The following is a 20,073-nucleotide window of genomic DNA, read 5'->3' as shown; positions in this document are numbered from 1 at the left end:
TCTGCTCAGCAGGAAGCCTGCTGAGCAGAGAGCCCGATGTGGGGCTCGATCCCAGGACCCTGGGATCATGACCTGAGCCGAAGACAGAGGCTTTAACCCACTGAGCCACCCAGGCGCCCCTGTATTTTTTCTTTTAATACAGAAATAATTACATTCATTACAGAAAATGTTTAAAAAACCAAGGCAAGCAAAGAGAAGGAAGTAAAAGTTAGTCTTTAGTTCCCAACACCAAGAGACAGTCTCTGGTAACAATTTATATATTTAAATTATATGTATGTTTATAAAAATGAAATGTTTATAAAAATGTATATTTATATATATACATTAAAAATGTATGTTTATAAAAATGAAAACATACTCTACACCTACTCGTTATTTTTCCTGTTTGTGAATCAAATCTAATATTATTCATTTTTCCAATCAGTGTTTACTAACCTATGTCTTAGATCACTGTATTAAATATTCCTTTACAACGTATTTTTTATTATACACATGACATTACAATATGTCGTTGTACCAGATAAATTCAATCCATCTTCTGGCTTTAGACAATTACTTAGTATACATTTTGATATTTGGTTAAAAACCTTGGGACAAATAACTCTGTTGCTATATTTTGAGTAATCTCATGATATTCCCTTAACAGGAATCTCTAGAGATGGAATTGCTGAGTCAAAGGGATTGAAAAATTATAATACTTTTGAGAGTATGGCTATATTGCTCTCCAGAAAAGTAGAAACACTTTATACATTGGCCAACAGACATTCCATTGTTTGCTTCATCTTTTGGATTTCGTTGGATTTTATAATCCTGTGCGAATATCCCCAGTGTCTTGTTCATATTCTCTTTCTCTCTCTTTTTCAGTACTTATTTACATAGCATAGCTCTGTCACTGTCTTTTGTGAAAGTTTTGCCAACAGAATCAGCAAAAAGATGAAAAAGATAAAAGCCAGCATCAGAAACTCAGCACTCAGGAAACAATGAGTGACTTCATGTAATTTTCTTTAAAATATATATATTTTAAAGATTTTATTTATTTATTTGACACACACACACAAAGAAAGATCACAAGTAGGCAGAGCAGCAGGCAGAGAGAGAGGGGGAAGTGGGCTGTCTGCTGAGCAGAGTCTGATGTGGAGCTCGATCTCAAGACCCTGAGATCATGACCTGGGCTGAAGGCAGAGGCTTAACCCACTGAGCCACCCAGGCACCCCTAAGTATTTTTAATAAATAAATATTTACATATGAGGATATTGCTTGATGAATACAAGATAGAAGAAAAAGAAGAAAAGGGACGGAATAACTGATACTTGCTTAGTTGATGACGTTACAAGTTAAAACAACAGGGCTTTAATTACCAGATGGGATTCTTTTTAGAGAATGTAGTCTCAGAAATTTTGGAAAATTTCCTTGCCTAGGGATGTCCAGTCTCAGGTTCTACATTTCTGGTCTGGGCTGGTTGTATGTCAAGGGTAGTTAGTAAGTGGAAAAGTGCTCAGAATTAGGAACATGGTTATTTGAACATTGGTGTGTTCACTTAGTTACATTGATTATAAGACCTACTTGAGCAACACCTGGGTAACTGCAACTCTCATTTTCTCTTGTGGTATTCCAACATGGTTTGTCCAACCTGATTTTGCAATTTATATTTTTTAGAGGGAGGTCATAATTGTAGACTATAATTTATTTTTTGTCATATGTATTTAATAACTTTCTCTTAAAAGAAATACATCATTGAAAATACTTAATTACTTTATGACTCTTGAACTAAAAGCCATATTTGACAACTGTTTAACCTACTTCAGGTTTGTTGTGGGAATAAAGTATATTTTAAGTTCTTTGGCTATAGTGTAATGCATTTTATCAAGGGAGAAAAATGGATTCATTTTCTATAGGATACCTGAAAAGCTAGTCTTAGAGTTTGCCTTGCTTGATTAATAATTCAGCTTGTATGTTTACTTGGATGTTATGTTTGTTTAAATGTATCTGTGAGGTTAAATCTAGAAATAGTAGCTGTAAGTTTCTAGGTTCAACTGTCCTTATTGTTAGTATCACTGAAGCCCATACCTACCTTCTTGATAAAATTGTTTCAGCTAGAAACTACACAGTGTAGTGGTGTTTGAGGCTACATTTTTTAATATTTTTGGAGACTGAAAAATCTGCTTTTTATAGTATGAAGGAGTGAGAGTCATTTATGAGAGGTTTCTGTTCTTTGGTGGATAGGAAATCAAATTAATCTTGAGTAAATCAGATTGGAGAAAATGGAAACACAGCAGCTTGAGAGATTTGTGTCCAGGACAATTGACATATGTTATTTTTTAACCTGGATAATACAGATAGAGTTTATTATTAACATAATAAAATATGTGTAGCTATAAACAAAGACAAGATTAAAATTACTATGGACAGGATTGCCAAATTTTGACAAGAGAGGAATTATAATGCCTATTTTATATATCAAATCAATTGTTCATAACAAGATTTTCCTACTCCTTGTACCTTGAGGTCCAATCCTTTGAGGAAACTGTATCATTAGAACTGAGTCTATGGAGAACCAGTAACATAAGAAATGATAATAACCATTCTCAGGCTTATGTTTATCTGCCGTCTTAGTGCTTATATAAGAATATAAAGTTGAATATTGATAATGTCTAAAAAATAATAAACTTCTCTAGGAAAGAGAATCATCAGTCCTCTAATCTACTCTTATAATTTCTTAATGACAACTGATAGTTGGTTTGAGGTGATATTACAACATTTTTATGTGGCATTTAAAATTTCAAAAGCCTGAGGCACCTGCCCTGCTCAGTCATTAGAGCATGTGACTCTTAAACTTAAGGTTGTGAGTTTGAGCCCCACTTTGGGTGTGGAGCCAAATAAATAAATAAATAAATAAATAAATAAATAAAGTGTCAGAAGCCCTCAATGGTTTATTAAATGTTTCCTCATGCCATCCCAAAGTAATAGGCCAGCTTTATTATTCTTGTTTTTGAATCTGGGAAACTGAGTCATAATGTCTATATAAGTAACTTTATTCACTTCACCTTTATTGCAGTTAAAAATGTTCTTGTTTCCCCCAAATGAAAAATAACTGGTACATGGGGGCAAGTTCTGGCTCAGTAGGACTAAAAAGAATAGAGCACATTGTGTGTTTGTAGGTCATCTTTTACTGATTGTATACATTCGAGTTTGAGCTGGTTTTGTTTAGTTCTGGGTCTTTGCCTTTAAAATGGTCCTTGATGTTGAATACTTGTCAGTTACCAATCATCAGAGGAATGTTAGTGTAAATGGTGTCTCTGGACACATTTAAAAAGTCATTTTTCTTTCCTTCAAGATACCCTATCAAATAGGGTATCTTTGGCTGTAAGTAAGAGAATCCCAACTTAAGTCATTGTCACTTAAACAACAGTGATGTCTTATTTCCCATAAAATGCAGAAGTAGAGAAGTCCAAGCACAGTGAAATCTGGTTTTCTGCATTCTCTTGCCCTGCTTTCCTGCAAGGTAGATGACTTCCTGCAGCAATTCCCACCATAACACTCAGAGGCAGAAAAAGAAATTTTCTTCCTCATAAGCTAGGAAACCTTTGCCTTAGAAGACTAGTTCTCACATTTCATTGGCCAGAATTGGGTGTTTTGTCCATACTTATACCAAACATTGGCCAGAAGAATAGGAAGCTTGTGAACGGATGTCTGTAAACGGCTTAAAATCAGTCAAGATTCTGTCTCAGGGATGGGGATGGTGCCCACCTTCCCTGGAGTGGATGCTCTCTGGAGAAAGGTAGATCTTGAATAAAATAAGGATTCTGATGAGCAGAAGCAGGAATAGGGAAAATGTTTGCTACTTTTTACCTTTTCCTTACACTTATGATGAATATAATTACTTAAAACATAGCATGTGGAGTGGTTGAGCCATTATGTGTTACTTTTAATAGGCTGTTTTATCTTGATCATACGATCTCAAAACTCCCACTAGGAATTATATTGCCTCTTAAAACTGTGTGGATGGATGTAGGGACAAAGGATGGTTTAGGAGCCTTGCCATCATTCCAGCTACTGCACTTCTAAAAAATATACATTCTAAGTAAAAAATCGAGCTTTCTATGACAACTCCTCCTCCTCAAAAAAAAATCTAAGAAAAAACAGTGTGCTTGCCATATCAATAGCAGCTTCCATATAAATCACTTAACCTCCTCCTCTGGCCAGATTCATGCCCCTAAACCCTTCTGGAAGAAATTCTGGAGTCATCAATTTTAGAGCCCTGCCATATTTTCACTTTTCTGTGGCTCTCAGGAGACTGTGGCTTTGGATGCTGATGTAAGTTCTGGCTTTACCCTATAGGCAATTTTGTTGTTGATTCTTTAATTCAGTGGATTTTGGCTATACATCTACAACTGATCGTAGCCAAAAGGCTGACAAGTGAGGGCCTTACTTATTATTAATAATAATAATAATAATAATAATAATAATTATTATTATTTTTATTATTATTCTAGCCATTAACTTCCACATAAGTAGGCAGACTGGGCAGAGCCTGAGGACCCTGGAAGTGAGAACTGCTAAGTAAGAATGGGTCTCTGGAAAGACAATATACTTACTCAAACAAAATCCAAGGAGAAGATTCTGTTGGTCAGAAGTAACTCTAAGGCTCCGGAGCCCCCTGTAAACCTGGCCGGAAACCAAAGATAGATTTATATTTGGATAATGGGAGTGGGGTATTGTGGTAGTTGGGTGGGGTAACAGTTTCAGGAATCAGGCTAATTAGATTCAGTGTTTGGGTCTGATTTGGAAAGACAACATTAAAAAGTAGAGTCAAGTTATATCTCCTAGAGGGTCAGACCCAATACAGCCCCAAAAGCCAATTACATCAGAGCTATCTTTTACTCACATTAATCCACCAGTGTTTCCTTGCAATTCTACTTAGTGGAGAGAAGCACTAGATGTCTCCTGCCACTGTTACACTAGAAGAGTTCAGAGTTTTTCTCCAGGCCAGATTCAATCTTCAGCTAGCTATTAGATATATCAGGCAGCTTCAGGAGGTACTGCCATTTTGCTGGAAATCTCCCTTCACTCTGAGAAAGTTATAAAACAACTTTCAGCCATTTGTGAACATAATGGTTAATTTCATAAACTTGTCTCTGCTGATAAAGTACTTGTCACCTTGTTTGCCACTCTGCTTCTCCCCCCACCACAAATGTGTGCTGATGTCATAGAGCTGAAACCTTAAGGAAATGACTTAAGCATGACTAAGAAGAAAATTGGTGGCTAAGTTAATTATGAGTCAGTTTAGAATTTTTGGAATGATTCAAACAGGTAGAATTAGGGAGACAGTCAGCCTTGGTGTAGTTAGATTCTTATTGCTGTCATTCTTTTCTGAATTACCCATTTTGTATCACATCCTGGGATATCATGTTAAAATTATATCATGGGACTTCATTATGGGGCAGGGATGGTAGGTGGAGACTGAACTGTAGATATTTTACACTTCTACAGTCTGGAATTTCCTGAAGTATTAGAAGTGCCCAGTAAGCCTAGAAACTGTAAAATCTTGGTATGCTATTATAAAGATGAAAACTATGAAACATTTTAAATCAGAAAATTTGGATGGACAAAAAAGAATAGAAATTGCACAGACCTGCCAAAGATTTTTTTTCTCTAAAGATAATTTAAAAATTGCAAAAGTTTAGGATAATTTTAAAGCCTTCTTTAAATTTTTTAAAATTATGGAGTCACTTTTCAAATTCAGAAAGTAGGTAAATGATTAGAAGAGCTTTTAATAGCTATATAACTTAGCTACTTCTGTCATTGGAATCACCAGCAAAGCAATTAAATTAAACAGGAACTTTGAAGGTAAAATCTAACCTTAGCGGCACCGGAGTGGCTCAGTTGCTTAAACAACTGCCTTTGACTCAGGTCAGGATCCCAGGGTCCTGGGATTGAGTCCTAGGTCAAGCTCTTTGCTCAGTGGGGAGCCTGCTTCTCCTGCTCCCTCTGCCTGCTACTCTGCCTGCTTGTGCTCTCTCTCTGTCAAATAAATAAATAAAACTTAAAAAAAAAAAAAGCTAACCTTAGTTATTTTGTATAGCTTAGCTATTTTACATACGTTTTTCTGTACAATGAAAAGATGTTTGATTAGGAAAGATAAATGTCCAGATTGGAATTTAGAAATTCAGATTTATTAAATTTGATTTTATTTTAGAGGCTAAATAGAAAACAGCTACTTTGTTATTCTGAAGAGGCCATTATATTTGAATATTCCTCTTAGATTTTTACTATCCAGGAGACTCAGTATATATATAATGGTGGGGGCTTTCTCCCTCACAAACAGCATCCTAATGGAGATGTATGACTATGCTATTACTATTGCCAGTATGAGTATTTGCCTCAAAATTTAAGCCTTTGGTTCTAAAAACTGCTATAAATACTCTAAAATAATAATGTTGTATTTATGTATCATTTTAAAGTATGTTTTTTTGTTTTTATTCTATGTATACTAGAAAAATGACTTACAGTTTGCATAACTGTGGTAATTGGAAAAAGTTGTTGAAATGTGAGGTTTCTAAAATCAATAAGAAGAGCAAAATGGATGTGATCTTTTGTGGCATACTTGGTTTGAAATAGTTTCGATGTTATATTATCATTTCATATGTTTAAGTGGTTTTAATGTTGTCACTATAATGGCACGTAATTAATACATTCACACAATACGTAAAAATGCACTCAGTGCCACAGATTCTCCTGCTGCTATATTTATTTATAGCAATGCACACTGCTTAATGTGTGCTTTTATTTGAAAAGCATTTTTGTAAATGTTTGCCATTTGCACTTTCTCTTTGAGTGTAGCCGAAATCTTGCACCACCATTCAATATGAGAGATCATCAAAGCAATTAGCTTAGAAGTACTTCTCCATTTACCAAAGGATTAAGACTATTTTTTGAAAATTATGGGTAAGATGGCTTAGATACAATCTTAGGTCAGGTTCTATAGAAGCAAAGCTGAGACAGGAATTGTAAGAACAAGTGATTTGTTGGGCAATGCTCTCAGGAGAAGGATGGTAAGGAAAGAAAGAAAGAGGAGGGGGAAATGGTTCTGCATGGAGGTGAACTCAGTGGAAACAGTCTGCAATTTGCTTCCACAGTGAAATTCTAGAGCATGAATGGTATCACAGAGTTGGTTCCATCGTGAGGCAAGTGGGTTGACCTTCTGTACCCCCATATCAGCCAAACGTTGGTGGCAGCTGCCCTCAAAAATGGGTGGGAGAGAAGCGTCCTGGGCTTCTCCCATTTGGTCTGGGGCAATTCTGCTGAGAAACAGGTGCATCTGTGGATTATCAGCATCTTGGTGATGGGACGTCTAGCTAATAAGGGAGATCTAGCATGGTACCAACAGCATCCACCAAATAGATGGATGACAACTTAAAGCAAATGGACATATCTTGAAAGAAGTTGCTGTGGCTAATATCGAAGAGATTACTGCCTATATTCTCCTCTAGGATTCTGATGGATTCCTGTCTCATGTTGAGGTCTTTCCATTTTGAGTTTATCTTTGTGTACGGTGTAAGAGAATGGTCGAGTTTCATTCTTCTACATATAGCTGCCCAGTTTTCCCAGCACCATTTATTGGAGAGACTGTCTTTTTCCACTGTATATTTTTTCCCGTTTTGTTGAAAATTATTTGCCCATAGAGTTGAGGGTCCATATCTGGGCTCTCTACTCTGTTCCACTGGTCTATGCGTCTGTTTTTATGCCAGTACCATGCTGTCTTGGTGATCACAGCTTTGTAGTAAGTCTTGAAATCAGGTAGCGTGATGCCCCCTGTTTTATTTTTGTTTTTCAACATTTCCTTAGCGATTCGGGGTCTCTTCTGATTCCATACAAATTTTTGGATTATTTGCTCCAGCTCTTTGAAAAATACCAGTAGAATTTTGATCGGAATGGCATTAAAAGTATAGATTGCTCTAGGCAGTATAGACATTTTAACAATGTTTATTCTTCTGATCCAAGAGCATGGAATGGTCTTCCATCTTTTTGTGTCTTCTTCAATTTCTTTCATGAGTGTTCTGTAGTTCCTCAAATATAGATCCTTTACCTCTTTGGTTAGGTTTATTCTCAGGTATCTTATGGTTCTTGGTGCTATAGTAAATGGAATCGATTCTCTAATTTCCCTTTCTGTATTTTCATTGTTAGTATATAAGAAAGCCACTGATTTCTGTACATTGACTTTGTATCCTGCCACGTTGCTGAATTGCTGTATGAGTTCTAGTAGTTTGGGGGTGGAGTCTTTTGGGTTTTCCATATAAAGAATCATGTCATCTGTGAAGAGAGAGAGTTTGACTTCTTCATTGCCAATTTGGTTACCTTTTATTTCTCTTTGTTGTCTGATTGCTGTTGCTAGGACTTCTAATACTATGTTGAACAAGAGTGGTGAGAGATGCTTTTTCTGCATCGATTGAGAGGACCATGTGGTTCTTCTCTCTTCTCATATTAATTTGTTCTATCACATTGATTGATTTGCGAATGTTGAACCATCCTTGTAGCCCAGGGATGAATCCCCAAAGGCAAAGGAAACAAAAGTGAAAATAAACTTTTGGGTCTTCATCAAAATCAAAAGCTTCTGCACAGCAAAGGAAACAGTCAACAAAACAAAGAGGCAATCCACGGAATGGGAGAAGATATTTGCAAATGGTAGTATAGACAAAAGGTTGATATCCGGGATCGATAAAGAACTCCTCAAACTCACACACACAAAACAGGCAATCATATCAAAAAATGGGCAGAAGATATGAACAGACACTTCTCCAGTGAAGACATACAAATGGCTATCAGACACATGAAAAAATGTTCATCATCACAAGCCATCAGGGAGATTCAAATTAAAACCACATTGAGATATCACCTTACACCAGTTAGAATGGCCAAAATGAGCAAGACAGGAAACAACATGTATTGGAGGGGATGTAGAGAAAGGGGAACCCTCTTACACTGTTGATGGGAATGCAAGTTGGTGCAACCTCTTTGGAGAACAATGTGGAGATTCCTCAAGAAATTAAAAATAGAACTTCCCTATGACCCTGCCTTGCACTACTGGGTATTTACCCCAAAGATACAGATGTAATGCAAAGAAGGGCCATCTGTATCCCAATGTTTATAGCAGCAATGGTCACCGTCACCAAACTGTGGAAAGAACCAAGATGCCCTTAAACGGATGAATGGATAAGGAAGATGTGGTCCATATAGACTATGGAGTATTATGCCTCCATCAGAAAGGACGAATACCCAACTTTTGTAGCAACATGGGCGGGACTGGAAGATTATGCTGAGTGAAATAAGTCAAGCAGAGAGAGTCAATTATCATATGGTTTCACTTATTTGTGGAGCATAACAAATAGCATGGAGGACATGGGGAGTTAGAGAGGAGAAAGGGAGTTGGGGGAAATTGGAAGGGGAGGTGAACCATGAGAGACTATGGACTCTGAAAAACAATCTGAGGGTTTTGAAGGGGCGGGGAGTGGGAGGTTGGGGTACCAGGTGGTGGGTATTATAGAGGGCACGGATTGCATGGAACACTGGGTGTGGTGCAAAAATAATGAATACTGTTATGCTAAAAATAAATAAAAAAATAAATTAAAACAAACAAACAAACAAAAAATGGACAATTTATTGACCTCAAATCTGTTATTTTCCCCTCCTCAGCATACCCTGCCACATACATACGCATTTGTAATTAAAAGTGGAAAGTCAAACTATGTTCAAGTCCCTGTGATTATAGAAATAGTTTAAAAGCATAAATGAAGACATGGACTGCAGGTCTATTTTTTTATTGTTGTTGTTACTTGTGGTGTAGTAATAGAGAATTTATGTGGCCAACTTTGCTATTAAAATGCATTTTTGTTATTGTGAACAAAATGAGTTCGAGAGAGGACCTTAGGTATTACCCATGAAGTCTTGAGGGTGTTCTAAATGCCAAGTACACTTAGGCAAGTGTTTCCACAGACTTAATACCCCTATATGAAATGCTTTGTTTGAATGCCGATACATTTATACCTGATTCAGACAGAAGCAATACACTCAGTGTGTTCAATGAATGAACTTGTCTCAAATTATTTCTCTGCAATAGATTATATCATATGGAAGAACTGTGGAGTATGCTTCTTCTGGTAAAATACCTCCATGCCTCTTTTTCTTCCCATTATAGAGCTGTTAGTGAAGATTATCTTTTTTGAAAGAGAATTTTTTTTTCTTGCTACTTACCAGAATAGTGAAACACTTTACAAAAACCAGGTAACTTTGTATGATATGAGGACAGTGGAATTCCCATTAGTATCACTGATTTAAAGAGGTTTTTATTCATTTTAAATTGTCAAGTATTTTTCAAGGGCATAGAAGATATATTATGAATTCTTTGAATTGCACTATTAACTTTAAAGTAAAAGATCTTTGGTATAGTAGAAATAAACAATAGCAAGTCTCCATCTTGGATCAAAGAAATACTTGCTCCTAATAATATTCACTCTGATTGCATTTGTATTTCATTATTCCAATTTATTAAACAAGAATAACAATATGCAAATAAACCCAGAATAATAAAGAGGCATTAATTCAGTTTAGAGTTTAAGCTGATATCACACCCTTTCCACTCTGCATAGGGCTTTGCTAATACCTTATGTAAAACACAAACCAGGCCCGTGCCTAGGAGTGCCCTTTAATGAAAAAGGCATTTTGGACTGGGGTGGACATGTTACTAGGTAGGGCCTTGAAGAGGTCCTGTTTACAAATGATTTTTTCAGTGATCTGAAATCTAATGCCATTGGTAATCTTCTCACTAACATTATCTAGTCTTAATCCTACCACACGAGAAGTTGAGAGAGTAAATTAATGATAATTTTAGACTTGTTTTAAAGTGAAACCTTAAATAAGTGCTTTCCTCAGGCCTTAATTTCCTTTGTAAAATCGTTCATTTAACTGTGTACATTTGTGTTTTCCTCCAGGAATAAAAATTCCATTTTAGTCTGTATGTTTTATTTCCCAATGTTCATTTATTTCACTCATTGATTGTGAATTTTTAAATATTCTTATAGGGAGGATAGAATAAATATTTTAAAAATATTATGTCACTTTGCAAACTTCTTGAAATTATGCCTGGAACTTGTAGTAAGACCAATAAAGGATTGAAGAACCCATCGTATTAGGATTTAAAACCTTTTCTATAGCAGACATATAGTTTGGCTATAATGTATTTTAAAAAACCAACCCCAGACTTCATTTTATATAATCAGTACCATTTGTTAATAGTTTGAGCAGTTTGAATTCCCTCAAACTCGGTGATTGCTTAACAATGTGTTGTGACACTTTTCTTGCTTCTAGAAACTTCCAGTTAAGTGAAGAAGAACACTGGATTTACCAGGCTGTTCTGGATCAGTATCCTGGAGAGCTCTGTAACAGAAGAACTCTGTATCTGAACATGTTACAAAGATATTTTCCTCACAGATCTAGGCATGATTTGGTGAGTACAGGACCCTATATAAAAGCAAGTTAAATTGCTTTAGTGGTCAATAATTACTAGGCAAAATTTATATTTTTAGAATGGTGCTCTAAAATTTTTTTTTCCTACACTCTCTCAAATAATAGAGATATAAGTTGAAAGTCTCCCATTTTTCAAGTCATATGGTGCATAAGAATGTAGAGAACCCTTCAGGCAACATTCATTCTTCTATGCTTACCTGCCCGAGAGATCTTTACTGTGACTTCCTGGGTTGCTCTGCCCGTAATTGACCTCTAGGTGTCTGTGCATTCACCTGCCTGCTCTCAGAGGTTCTGCAATCTCTGGCTCTTGCCTGAAAGTGGGGTGCCTGCTACCCATCTATCTGCAGAGCCTGTCACATCGTAGCCCTTCTAGTCATGGGGAAGGCAGCACTTGCCTTGGGGGCTGGTGCTTACTTATATCATCCCCACAACATCATCTCCATTTGATCACCCTAGATGGATCTGAAATACAAATGCCCCAAATTAGAACTCAAAGTCATGACTGAAATTTCCCTGAGAAGGGTCTTTAGTTCATAAGACCACAAAGACAAGAAAACAGAAGTTACCATGTTGCCAATTAACTTTACAATGACTCATCTTAAAATATATATGTAAACAAACACATGTAAACTTTTAAATGGGCCATGCTATAAAATATTATTACATACTCTGCATTTTGTAATTATTTTAAATAAGCAGGTAACAATAGTACCGACATGTGTATAGAATGTACCTTATTTCAGTCATGAGTAAACTTCTATAACACACAGAAGTAGATGAAAGAGTACTATTTTTATTATATTTTTCAGATAAAGAAACTGAAGCAAAGGTCACACATCTAGTATGACCATTCTCTCCTATCCCCGATTCCCCCACCAAATGATTGTTTTAATTTTGATCTTTATTTTATAGCAGATACCTATTATATAAAAAACATGTTATATAATAAATAATTCACTCTATCTTTTTAAAGTTTTATTAAATTAGACCTTTCTTTTTATTCCCTGTTGATTCTATTTGTTTTTGTGACCAGTTATGATTTTTAACTTTTTGTATTGACCTATTAACATGATAAAGATTTTTGTATTCACTTCTTACAATGGGTTGATTAGTATGCATTTCTGCATGGTATATGCTTCCTTTCTTAGTGTTTTAGAGATTTTTAGTATATTTTTGACTTTTGGGAACAAAGCTCAGAAGTTTCCACAACATATTTTAGCAGCTAATATTTGGTTTAATTGAATGCATAGCCTGTTTCATCATGTACCTAATTAACCATACCTGGATTATTATTTTAGAACAACCTTATCCTTCTTGCTTGATTCTTTTCTCACACCACTTAGGGGTTAAATAATGTATAAATTCAGAGATGTGGTCTATACTGGCAAGATAAAGAATTATGAGGGTCAGTGGCTCTCAATTTCAGAAGGCACAACTTCATATAGAGAACATTTCAGAATCACTACAAAGGCTTTTCAAATGACTCAGGCAATCTCCATTCCTGTTCTTCCCCTCAAGACTTTCCCTCAAGACTCTGAGATCTTTCTTGGTTGGGATTCACTGCCAGCAGGAACTACCAGTACCCATGTGAGAATATCATGTCCAACAGGACTGTAGGATGGGAAGAACTAATATGACTGCTGTAATTCCTTTGAGTTCAGACATCCTAAAACCTGAATATATCAGTAATCAAGGGCAAACTGAATTTTGGAGATTATGGTAGCATTTTATGTTTATTAGCATGTGTCTAAGTGAAGCACTTGAAGTAATTTTTAAAATACCAAAACTAAATTACAGATGGCATATTTTTGAAATTATATTCAAGGGAAGTAATATTTTCTGTGAATAAATTCACTGCCATGTAGACATGGAAGGTGTTTTAGGGCTGCCTAATCAGACTCCATCCCATACAAGGAAACTAAGGACCTACAAACATTAAACAACTGGTCCTTAGTCACCAGTTAGCCACAGGCTCAGAACTTGGGGAATTGTACCTGGTCCTGGTTGCTGCATTCACTATTAAGATGTTTGTCTCCGATTTTTCAAAATTACTGGTTATGATTCACTTTATCCATTTTTTGTAGCAATGACATAAAGCATAGTCTCAGCTTCATAAGTGTTTGCCATCTGTTTTCTTTTCAGGTGGAACATGAGAAATATTGTGATCAATATCGCTTTGCCAGGGAGCAGCGAAGGATCCTGATATCAAATTGGAATAAGAACAGGAGAGACTTTATCCAGAAGGCTGTGCTGACCCTCACTGAGGCCTGTGCAACACACGCAATGGAGGACACTTTGGCTAAGGACAGGAGAAAGCAGCAGGAACTGTGTGCACTTCTGAAAGCCAAGGTGAGATGCTCTGCTGAGGGTGTTTAGGGATTTGCTCTGGCATTCATTTAAGAGCCCACTGTCCTGTTTGCTCAAACCCAACCTGAAGTTCAGTTTTCTCTAAAACTTTTATTTTGAATAAAACTTTTAGTTGGAACCATATGAAATTACAATTGTTTTAGATCAACAGTAGTCAACAATCAACAATTTCTTATGGTTCAAGTGGAAGTTATCATGACAGGTCAATGTTCAAATCTGGATTAAGTGATATCCAACACGAACTACAAATGCTACTTAAGAGGTGCTGGATGAAAATGCAGAAAGTAACTAGAGAGTAGAGTCTGATTTGAGCTCACTCTTGGACTTCTCATTCACATTAAAGATGTGAAATTATGAAGAGGAGAGAAGATTTGTGAAGAGATATGTTGTGGGGAGCTTGATGGGCAAAATGAAAGGTGGAGTGGATGGGGCATTCCTCTTCCTCAGATCCAATGAGGGGGTCTCCGGGATGGCTTGGAGAGGTTAGTGGGGAACCCCTGCAGTTGGAGCTTGAGGACTAGTGTTTCATGGTCACAGGAAGCCAGAGGATCTGCCTCCATGGCAGAATTGAAAACAAAGATGGCTGCTGTGTTGGGAATAATTTCATTCCCCAGACTGCTCACTGGTGCATGAGTCCTGAAGGCCTGAGGTGTATATAGCCTTCCTTGGCAGGACTATTAAACAAATTGTGTTGAGGTACAGCATATCTACAGTAAAGTACACAAATATTTATATATTTTTATTATTTTTTAAAAGATTTTATTTATTCATTTGACAGCGAGAGAGATCACAAGCAGGGAGAGCGGCAGGCAGAGGGAGAAGCAGGCTCCCCACTGAGCAGGGAGCCCAATTCGGGGCTTGATCCTAGGAGCCTAAGATCCTGACCTGAGCCAACGACAGATGCTTAACCAACTGAGCTACCCAGACACCCCTGCAAACCTTTATTTATTGATAAAAGACATGGTAGGAGAATGATGGCACAAGAAGTTTTATTCTATTGGTAGAAAAAAAAAATAACCTGCAATTAATAGTTATACCACAGCAATTAACAGCATGTAAAAAGAAATGTCTCTTTTAAAACATTAGAGGAGAAATGCCTACTCCGTATTTTTTTTTAAACAAAAAGATACTATATTGGGCATTGCATAAGCTTGGGATCTAGAAGGAAGAGAAGCTGCATCAAGCCTGAACTGCCTACCATGGACTATAGAGCTAATGCACATTTCTTCTCCATCTGCAGCCGATAAGAAACACACATGTCAGGGACAAGGACAAGTCTCTATATACTCCAGAGTCTTGTTTATATTCATTTTGTGCACAGTATCATTAGACTTTTAGCTCTGCTGTGGGGGATTATTTTCTTTTGATTATATTGCATTGAGGTAAACATGCAGTAAAGAACAGAAAAGGGAAGTGGGTGATTGAATGAAATTTTACAAATTTATACTGCCGCATGTAAAAACCACTGAGCTGAAAAGAGAACATTTCCTGTAGCTCAGGTTCCCTCATGTCTCTCCCTAGCATATACTACCCACACCCATAACCACTATTCTAAATTCATCACTATAAATTAGTTTTTCTTATTCTTGAATTTCATATAACTCAAATCATGCATATATAGACATATACCACAATTTATTTATAGGTTATCATGTTAATAGAAATTCATGTTATTTCCAGGTTTTTGCTATTATGATAATGGCCCTGTGAACACTCTTGAACATGTCTTATGGTAGACATATGCACTCATTTCTATAGGATTTATATTTCGAGTGGGATTGCCAGATCAGGGGTATTTAGCTTTAGTAAATACTGCCAAATAGTTTTCCAAAGTCGTTATACAAATTGGCCGCTGGTTTCAGTTGCTCCACATCCTCACCAACATTGATATCGCCAATCTTTAAATTTAGCTAGTCTCCTGTATGTATAGTGGTCCTTCAACAAAGACCTGTTCCTTCAGAACAGATGATGAGCATCTTTCCACATGCATATTGAGCCTTAGGGTATCACTCCTGTGAAATGTCCCCTCAAGACTTTTGCCCATTTTTCTATTTCGGTTGTCTGTTTTTTCTTATTCATTTGTGTGCTCTTTATATATTCCATATGCAAATTCTATTTGCTTTCTTTCTTTGACTTTTCATTCTTTTAATGGTGGCTTTTGATCAACAAAAGTTCTTAGTTTCAATGAAATTCTTTGTTTTAATTTAAATGTCTGAGATATAAATTACATGCAATAAAATCACCTGTTTTAGTTAGTGTATAGTTCCCTGAGTTTTAACAAATGCATGACATGTAACTACCACCACAAGCAACATACAGACTGCTTCATCACCCTTCAGAAATTCTTCTTGCCCTTTGTGCTCCACGCCACATCCACCTTCAGCCTTCAGCAACTACTGATCTCTGTCCCTGTACTTGGCTGTTCTAGAATGTCATATAAATGTAACTATATAGTATGTGGAAATCTGGGTTTGGCTTTTACCACTTAGCATAATGCATTTGAGATCTAGCCATTTTGTTATGTGTATCAATAGTAGTTCCTTTTTATTATTGAGTAGTAGTCTGTGGTTTAATCACTGTTTATCCATTCAGCAGCTATTTTCAGTATTTGGCAATTAGTGTTTTTGGTTAGGGTGGAGTAGGCTTTAGGCTTTCCCTGTGAGCTTGTGCCTCAGAGGGACTTGCCACTGGTTTTCCTTGCCCGGTAGTAGATTATTATTAGACACTTGATGGGCTGTGTCTGATAAGGGAGAGGCATTCTGCCTTCTTGGTTCAGCAATAGGCTCAGGCAGGTTTTTTCACTTGGTCTTGGGACCAGAACCTACTCGTGATCTTGGCCTCCTCACCATGGCAGACAAACTCTGTCCTGTGTCTTAGTGGTTCTTGTGTGGGAAAGAGCTTCCCCTGTTACCCCAAGAGAGGAGGGTATCTTTGTTTTTTGTCTTTTCCCCCAGCTGTAATAGGTGTACACTTGTACCCAGTGGGTTCCCTGCTCTACATCCCTCCCCACCCCCAGTGACTTTTATTCTGTAGGGCTTTGTTCTTCTTCTTCTTTTAAAGATTTTATTATTTTTAGAGAGAGACAGAGACAGAGAGGGTGGGAAGAAAGGCAAAGGGAGAGAATCTCAACCAGACTCCCCACTGAATACAGAGCCCAGATAGGGTGGGGGGCAATATCTCATGACCTTGAGATCATTACCTGAGCCAAAACCAAGAGTTAGCCAATTACATAGGGCTTTTTTTTTTTCATTTCTTGGACCTGTATTAACTTAAGAATCTTCCTCTGCTTACCTCCTTTGACCCCAATCTATTTTTTTGAGCTTTCTGTGGAGAAAAGCCTATAAAAGGGTGTAAATTCCCTTGTGTCTCTAACTTCCATGGGTTCTATACTCCCTGCTTTATGACAACAGCAAATTACAAAAAATTTAACTGTTGACTTATTACAGAGTATTAGCAGCAATCTTCTTTCCCACGTATACAGTGGCCTTGACTTTTTTAGGTGCTCTGTCTCAAATAAGTCAGTTTCTGTATTGCCTCTTTCCTTGGAAACATCGCCCGTTCTTTCAATCTCAGGTTTATTTGCCCTGTGACCTCAGTCCTGGATTTGAGAAAAGTTCGGATATAGCTTTTCCTTGTGCTTAAAGTGGGAGGTGACATTCTTTCCAGCTTCTTACATTCTAAATGGAACCTGGAAGGTCCTCATGAAATACTTACTATTTATCAATCTTGTGTGTGCCCTGCTTAAGAAATCATTGCATAGTAGCACAGGGTTGTTTTCAAAGGCAGCCTGCCTGAGATTTTTCTTCCCAATAGGACTTCTGCTAATGGGGAGGGGACCCTCCAAATGTGGGGTAGAAGAGCCCTAATTGGGAACACGATAGATGGAAGAGAAGCAGCTAGACAAAGGAAAATGTTAACGACCCACATCAGGGGAATGTTTCCAGGAATGTTTCCCAGCTGGCAATCCAGACAACAAAACTTATAGGAGGGCAAGAGTCAGCATTAACCACCTGCCAGGTTTACTGGGGGACATTGTCAGTCACCAGGCTAATGACTACTCTGCTGGCCTCTCCTATATGTACAATATACAGATTGTTCCCTCTCCCTCCTACCCATGGACTCTGATGGTCTAAACATCTAAGGAATAAAACGAGAGGTCATTGTCTGAATAAAGAGGAAAGAGTTGATTAATCTCTTAGAACTGAGCAATTTGATTAACTATATTTTGTGACTTAAAGTGACTGTAAGACCCTGTGTAACCCAAGGGTGAACCATGGGTTCTGCTTAGTTTTCATCTAGTGGCGAGTGAAATATCTAAATGGGGAACAAGAATAATGCTGTGTTTTGATTATTTCCCATGTATCTTGCTGTTCAGTGTATTGGGTATACTCTATGAAGTGTTCCTGCATCTCAGGCATTCTATTAGCATTTTATCATATTATCTTCAGTGACAAATCCAAGATGTGTAGTGGTTGCTGTGGAGTACCCACCCACAGAAATCAGGGGCTTGGTTTCTGGAAGCAATATAATATGGCGTCTCCTCAGAGACCCATGGTCACAAGATGGTGAACAAATGTCTCTGAACTTTTGGAGATGAAGCCTCCAAAGAGTAAATATGAGCAGAGAATGGTGGAACATAAACTAAATTGTGATGCAAAATATGTTCTATTTCCCATAGAGATGGTATTATCATTAGAGTTTGTGTTCCTGGTCAGGGACTGAGGCTCAATAAGTTGTAGCTAGAAACAAAAGGAAAAACAAAAGCTAGAATCATAAAGGAAAAGAATTAATCCTATCAATTCTATAGTAATTTAAAATACTAAATTATGCTCTTTTTTTTTTTAACCTGGATGAAAACTTGGAGATTTATCCCCATCCTTCATTTTACAAGTCTAAAAGCTGAAGTCCTGAAAGATAAAGTGAAATATTTGCCTAAGGTTCATGCCAGTTCATTTGACTTGAAATTCAATATTATCTTGGCCCTACATAGCTTTGCATACAAGAATCTTGCAAAAATAATAGAAGATATTTATTATACTTTGAGCCCCAATGCACTATAAAATAGACACACAGAATGTGAAAAAGATTACTTCATTGTATCATAAATTTGACCTTTCTAAAACTAACATGCTAGCTATAATAAACATTAATTAAACATTTAACCATAATTTTGTTCTTAGTCTTGGAATTTAAAAAGGATTTTTGGGGATGATTTATGTGATTCATGCCTTTTAAGGAAAGTGTTAAAGGAATTTTGAAATAATGAGTTTTCTCACTCTCTTTCACCCCTTCTCTGTTTTATTTTGGTTTTCTATTGGTAATGGATGCTGTACCAACTAGAGAACTCTTCCCAGAGCAGTGAGGAAAGCAGGGAAATGGAAGTCTCATTCTCCTGCTACCACAAAGCTCACTCTTTGATCCCCGAAAATCCGGCCCTTCCCTAGCATCCAGCCTAAAGCACTCTGTTAGCTGTGTACTTGATTTTTTAGCATGCTTTTTCCACCATGGCTGGGGAACTTTATTCCCAGGTCTGTCTTAGTTACTTTCTCTGCACCCTTGTCCAGTGGCCAAGTGCTACTAAGTTTACTTGGACTCTCAAGGCCATGTGAGAGACCTTAGTCTTATCCTTTGTTCGCCAGTTCTCCCCATTCCTCTTAATGACCGTTTCAAAAGGTCACCAGTCCTTTCAGTACCTGGAACCTAATGCCACACACCATCCCCTTCCAGCCCCTGGAGACAACCTGCCTCTATTTTATCAATAAAATGAAGTCATGGAGTTGTGAAATAGATCCCTAATTCCTGCGGCACCCTGTGTCCTTATGTCTTCTGCTAGTCTACCCACTCTCTTCCTGATGCAAGATGTGATGCCTTCTAAGTGCTCATATCCAGTCCTTCCCCCAGTCTTTGGGCCTCTAACCCATTTAACCACTTTAGGAGCTTGCTTCTACTGATTATCTCCTTTTATTATTATTTTTCTTTCTTATCCTATGAATATTTCTTCTAGCCTGTAAATATGGTTAAGTCTTTCTTACTCAAATCAAACCTTCTCTTCTCGGAAGTCATCCTCTAGCTCCTGGGTAGTCCCTAATCTCTATCCTTTTCTTTGATATCAACCATTTAAAAGAATAATCTATATTTTCTCAGGACTTCTGACTTCTCTACTCTACCAAGATCCTCTCCTCTCCC

The 20,073-nt window shown here is 37.2% G+C and overlaps 1 protein-coding gene across 3 annotated transcripts in view; it reads left to right on the top strand.

Annotated features, from left to right (window-relative positions):
• Positions 1–20,073, top strand: part of CCDC148 (coiled-coil domain containing 148) — a 237,428-nt gene that overhangs the window by 84,612 nt on the left and 132,743 nt on the right. For all 3 annotated transcript variants that reach the window (XM_059394002.1, XM_059394004.1, XM_059394003.1), the window contains 2 exons: positions 11,362–11,500; positions 13,663–13,869. In XM_059394002.1, coding sequence (XP_059249985.1) covers positions 11,362–11,500; positions 13,663–13,869 — 346 coding nt within the window. The remainder of the gene's footprint in view (positions 1–11,361; positions 11,501–13,662; positions 13,870–20,073) is intronic.

This window comes from Mustela nigripes, chromosome 3 (genome assembly GCF_022355385.1).
Source record: "Mustela nigripes isolate SB6536 chromosome 3, MUSNIG.SB6536, whole genome shotgun sequence".
NCBI classification, from domain to species: domain Eukaryota; kingdom Metazoa; phylum Chordata; class Mammalia; order Carnivora; family Mustelidae; genus Mustela; species Mustela nigripes.
Note: the sequence above shows the minus strand (reverse complement) of the source record. Positions and strands in the feature narration are given on the sequence as shown.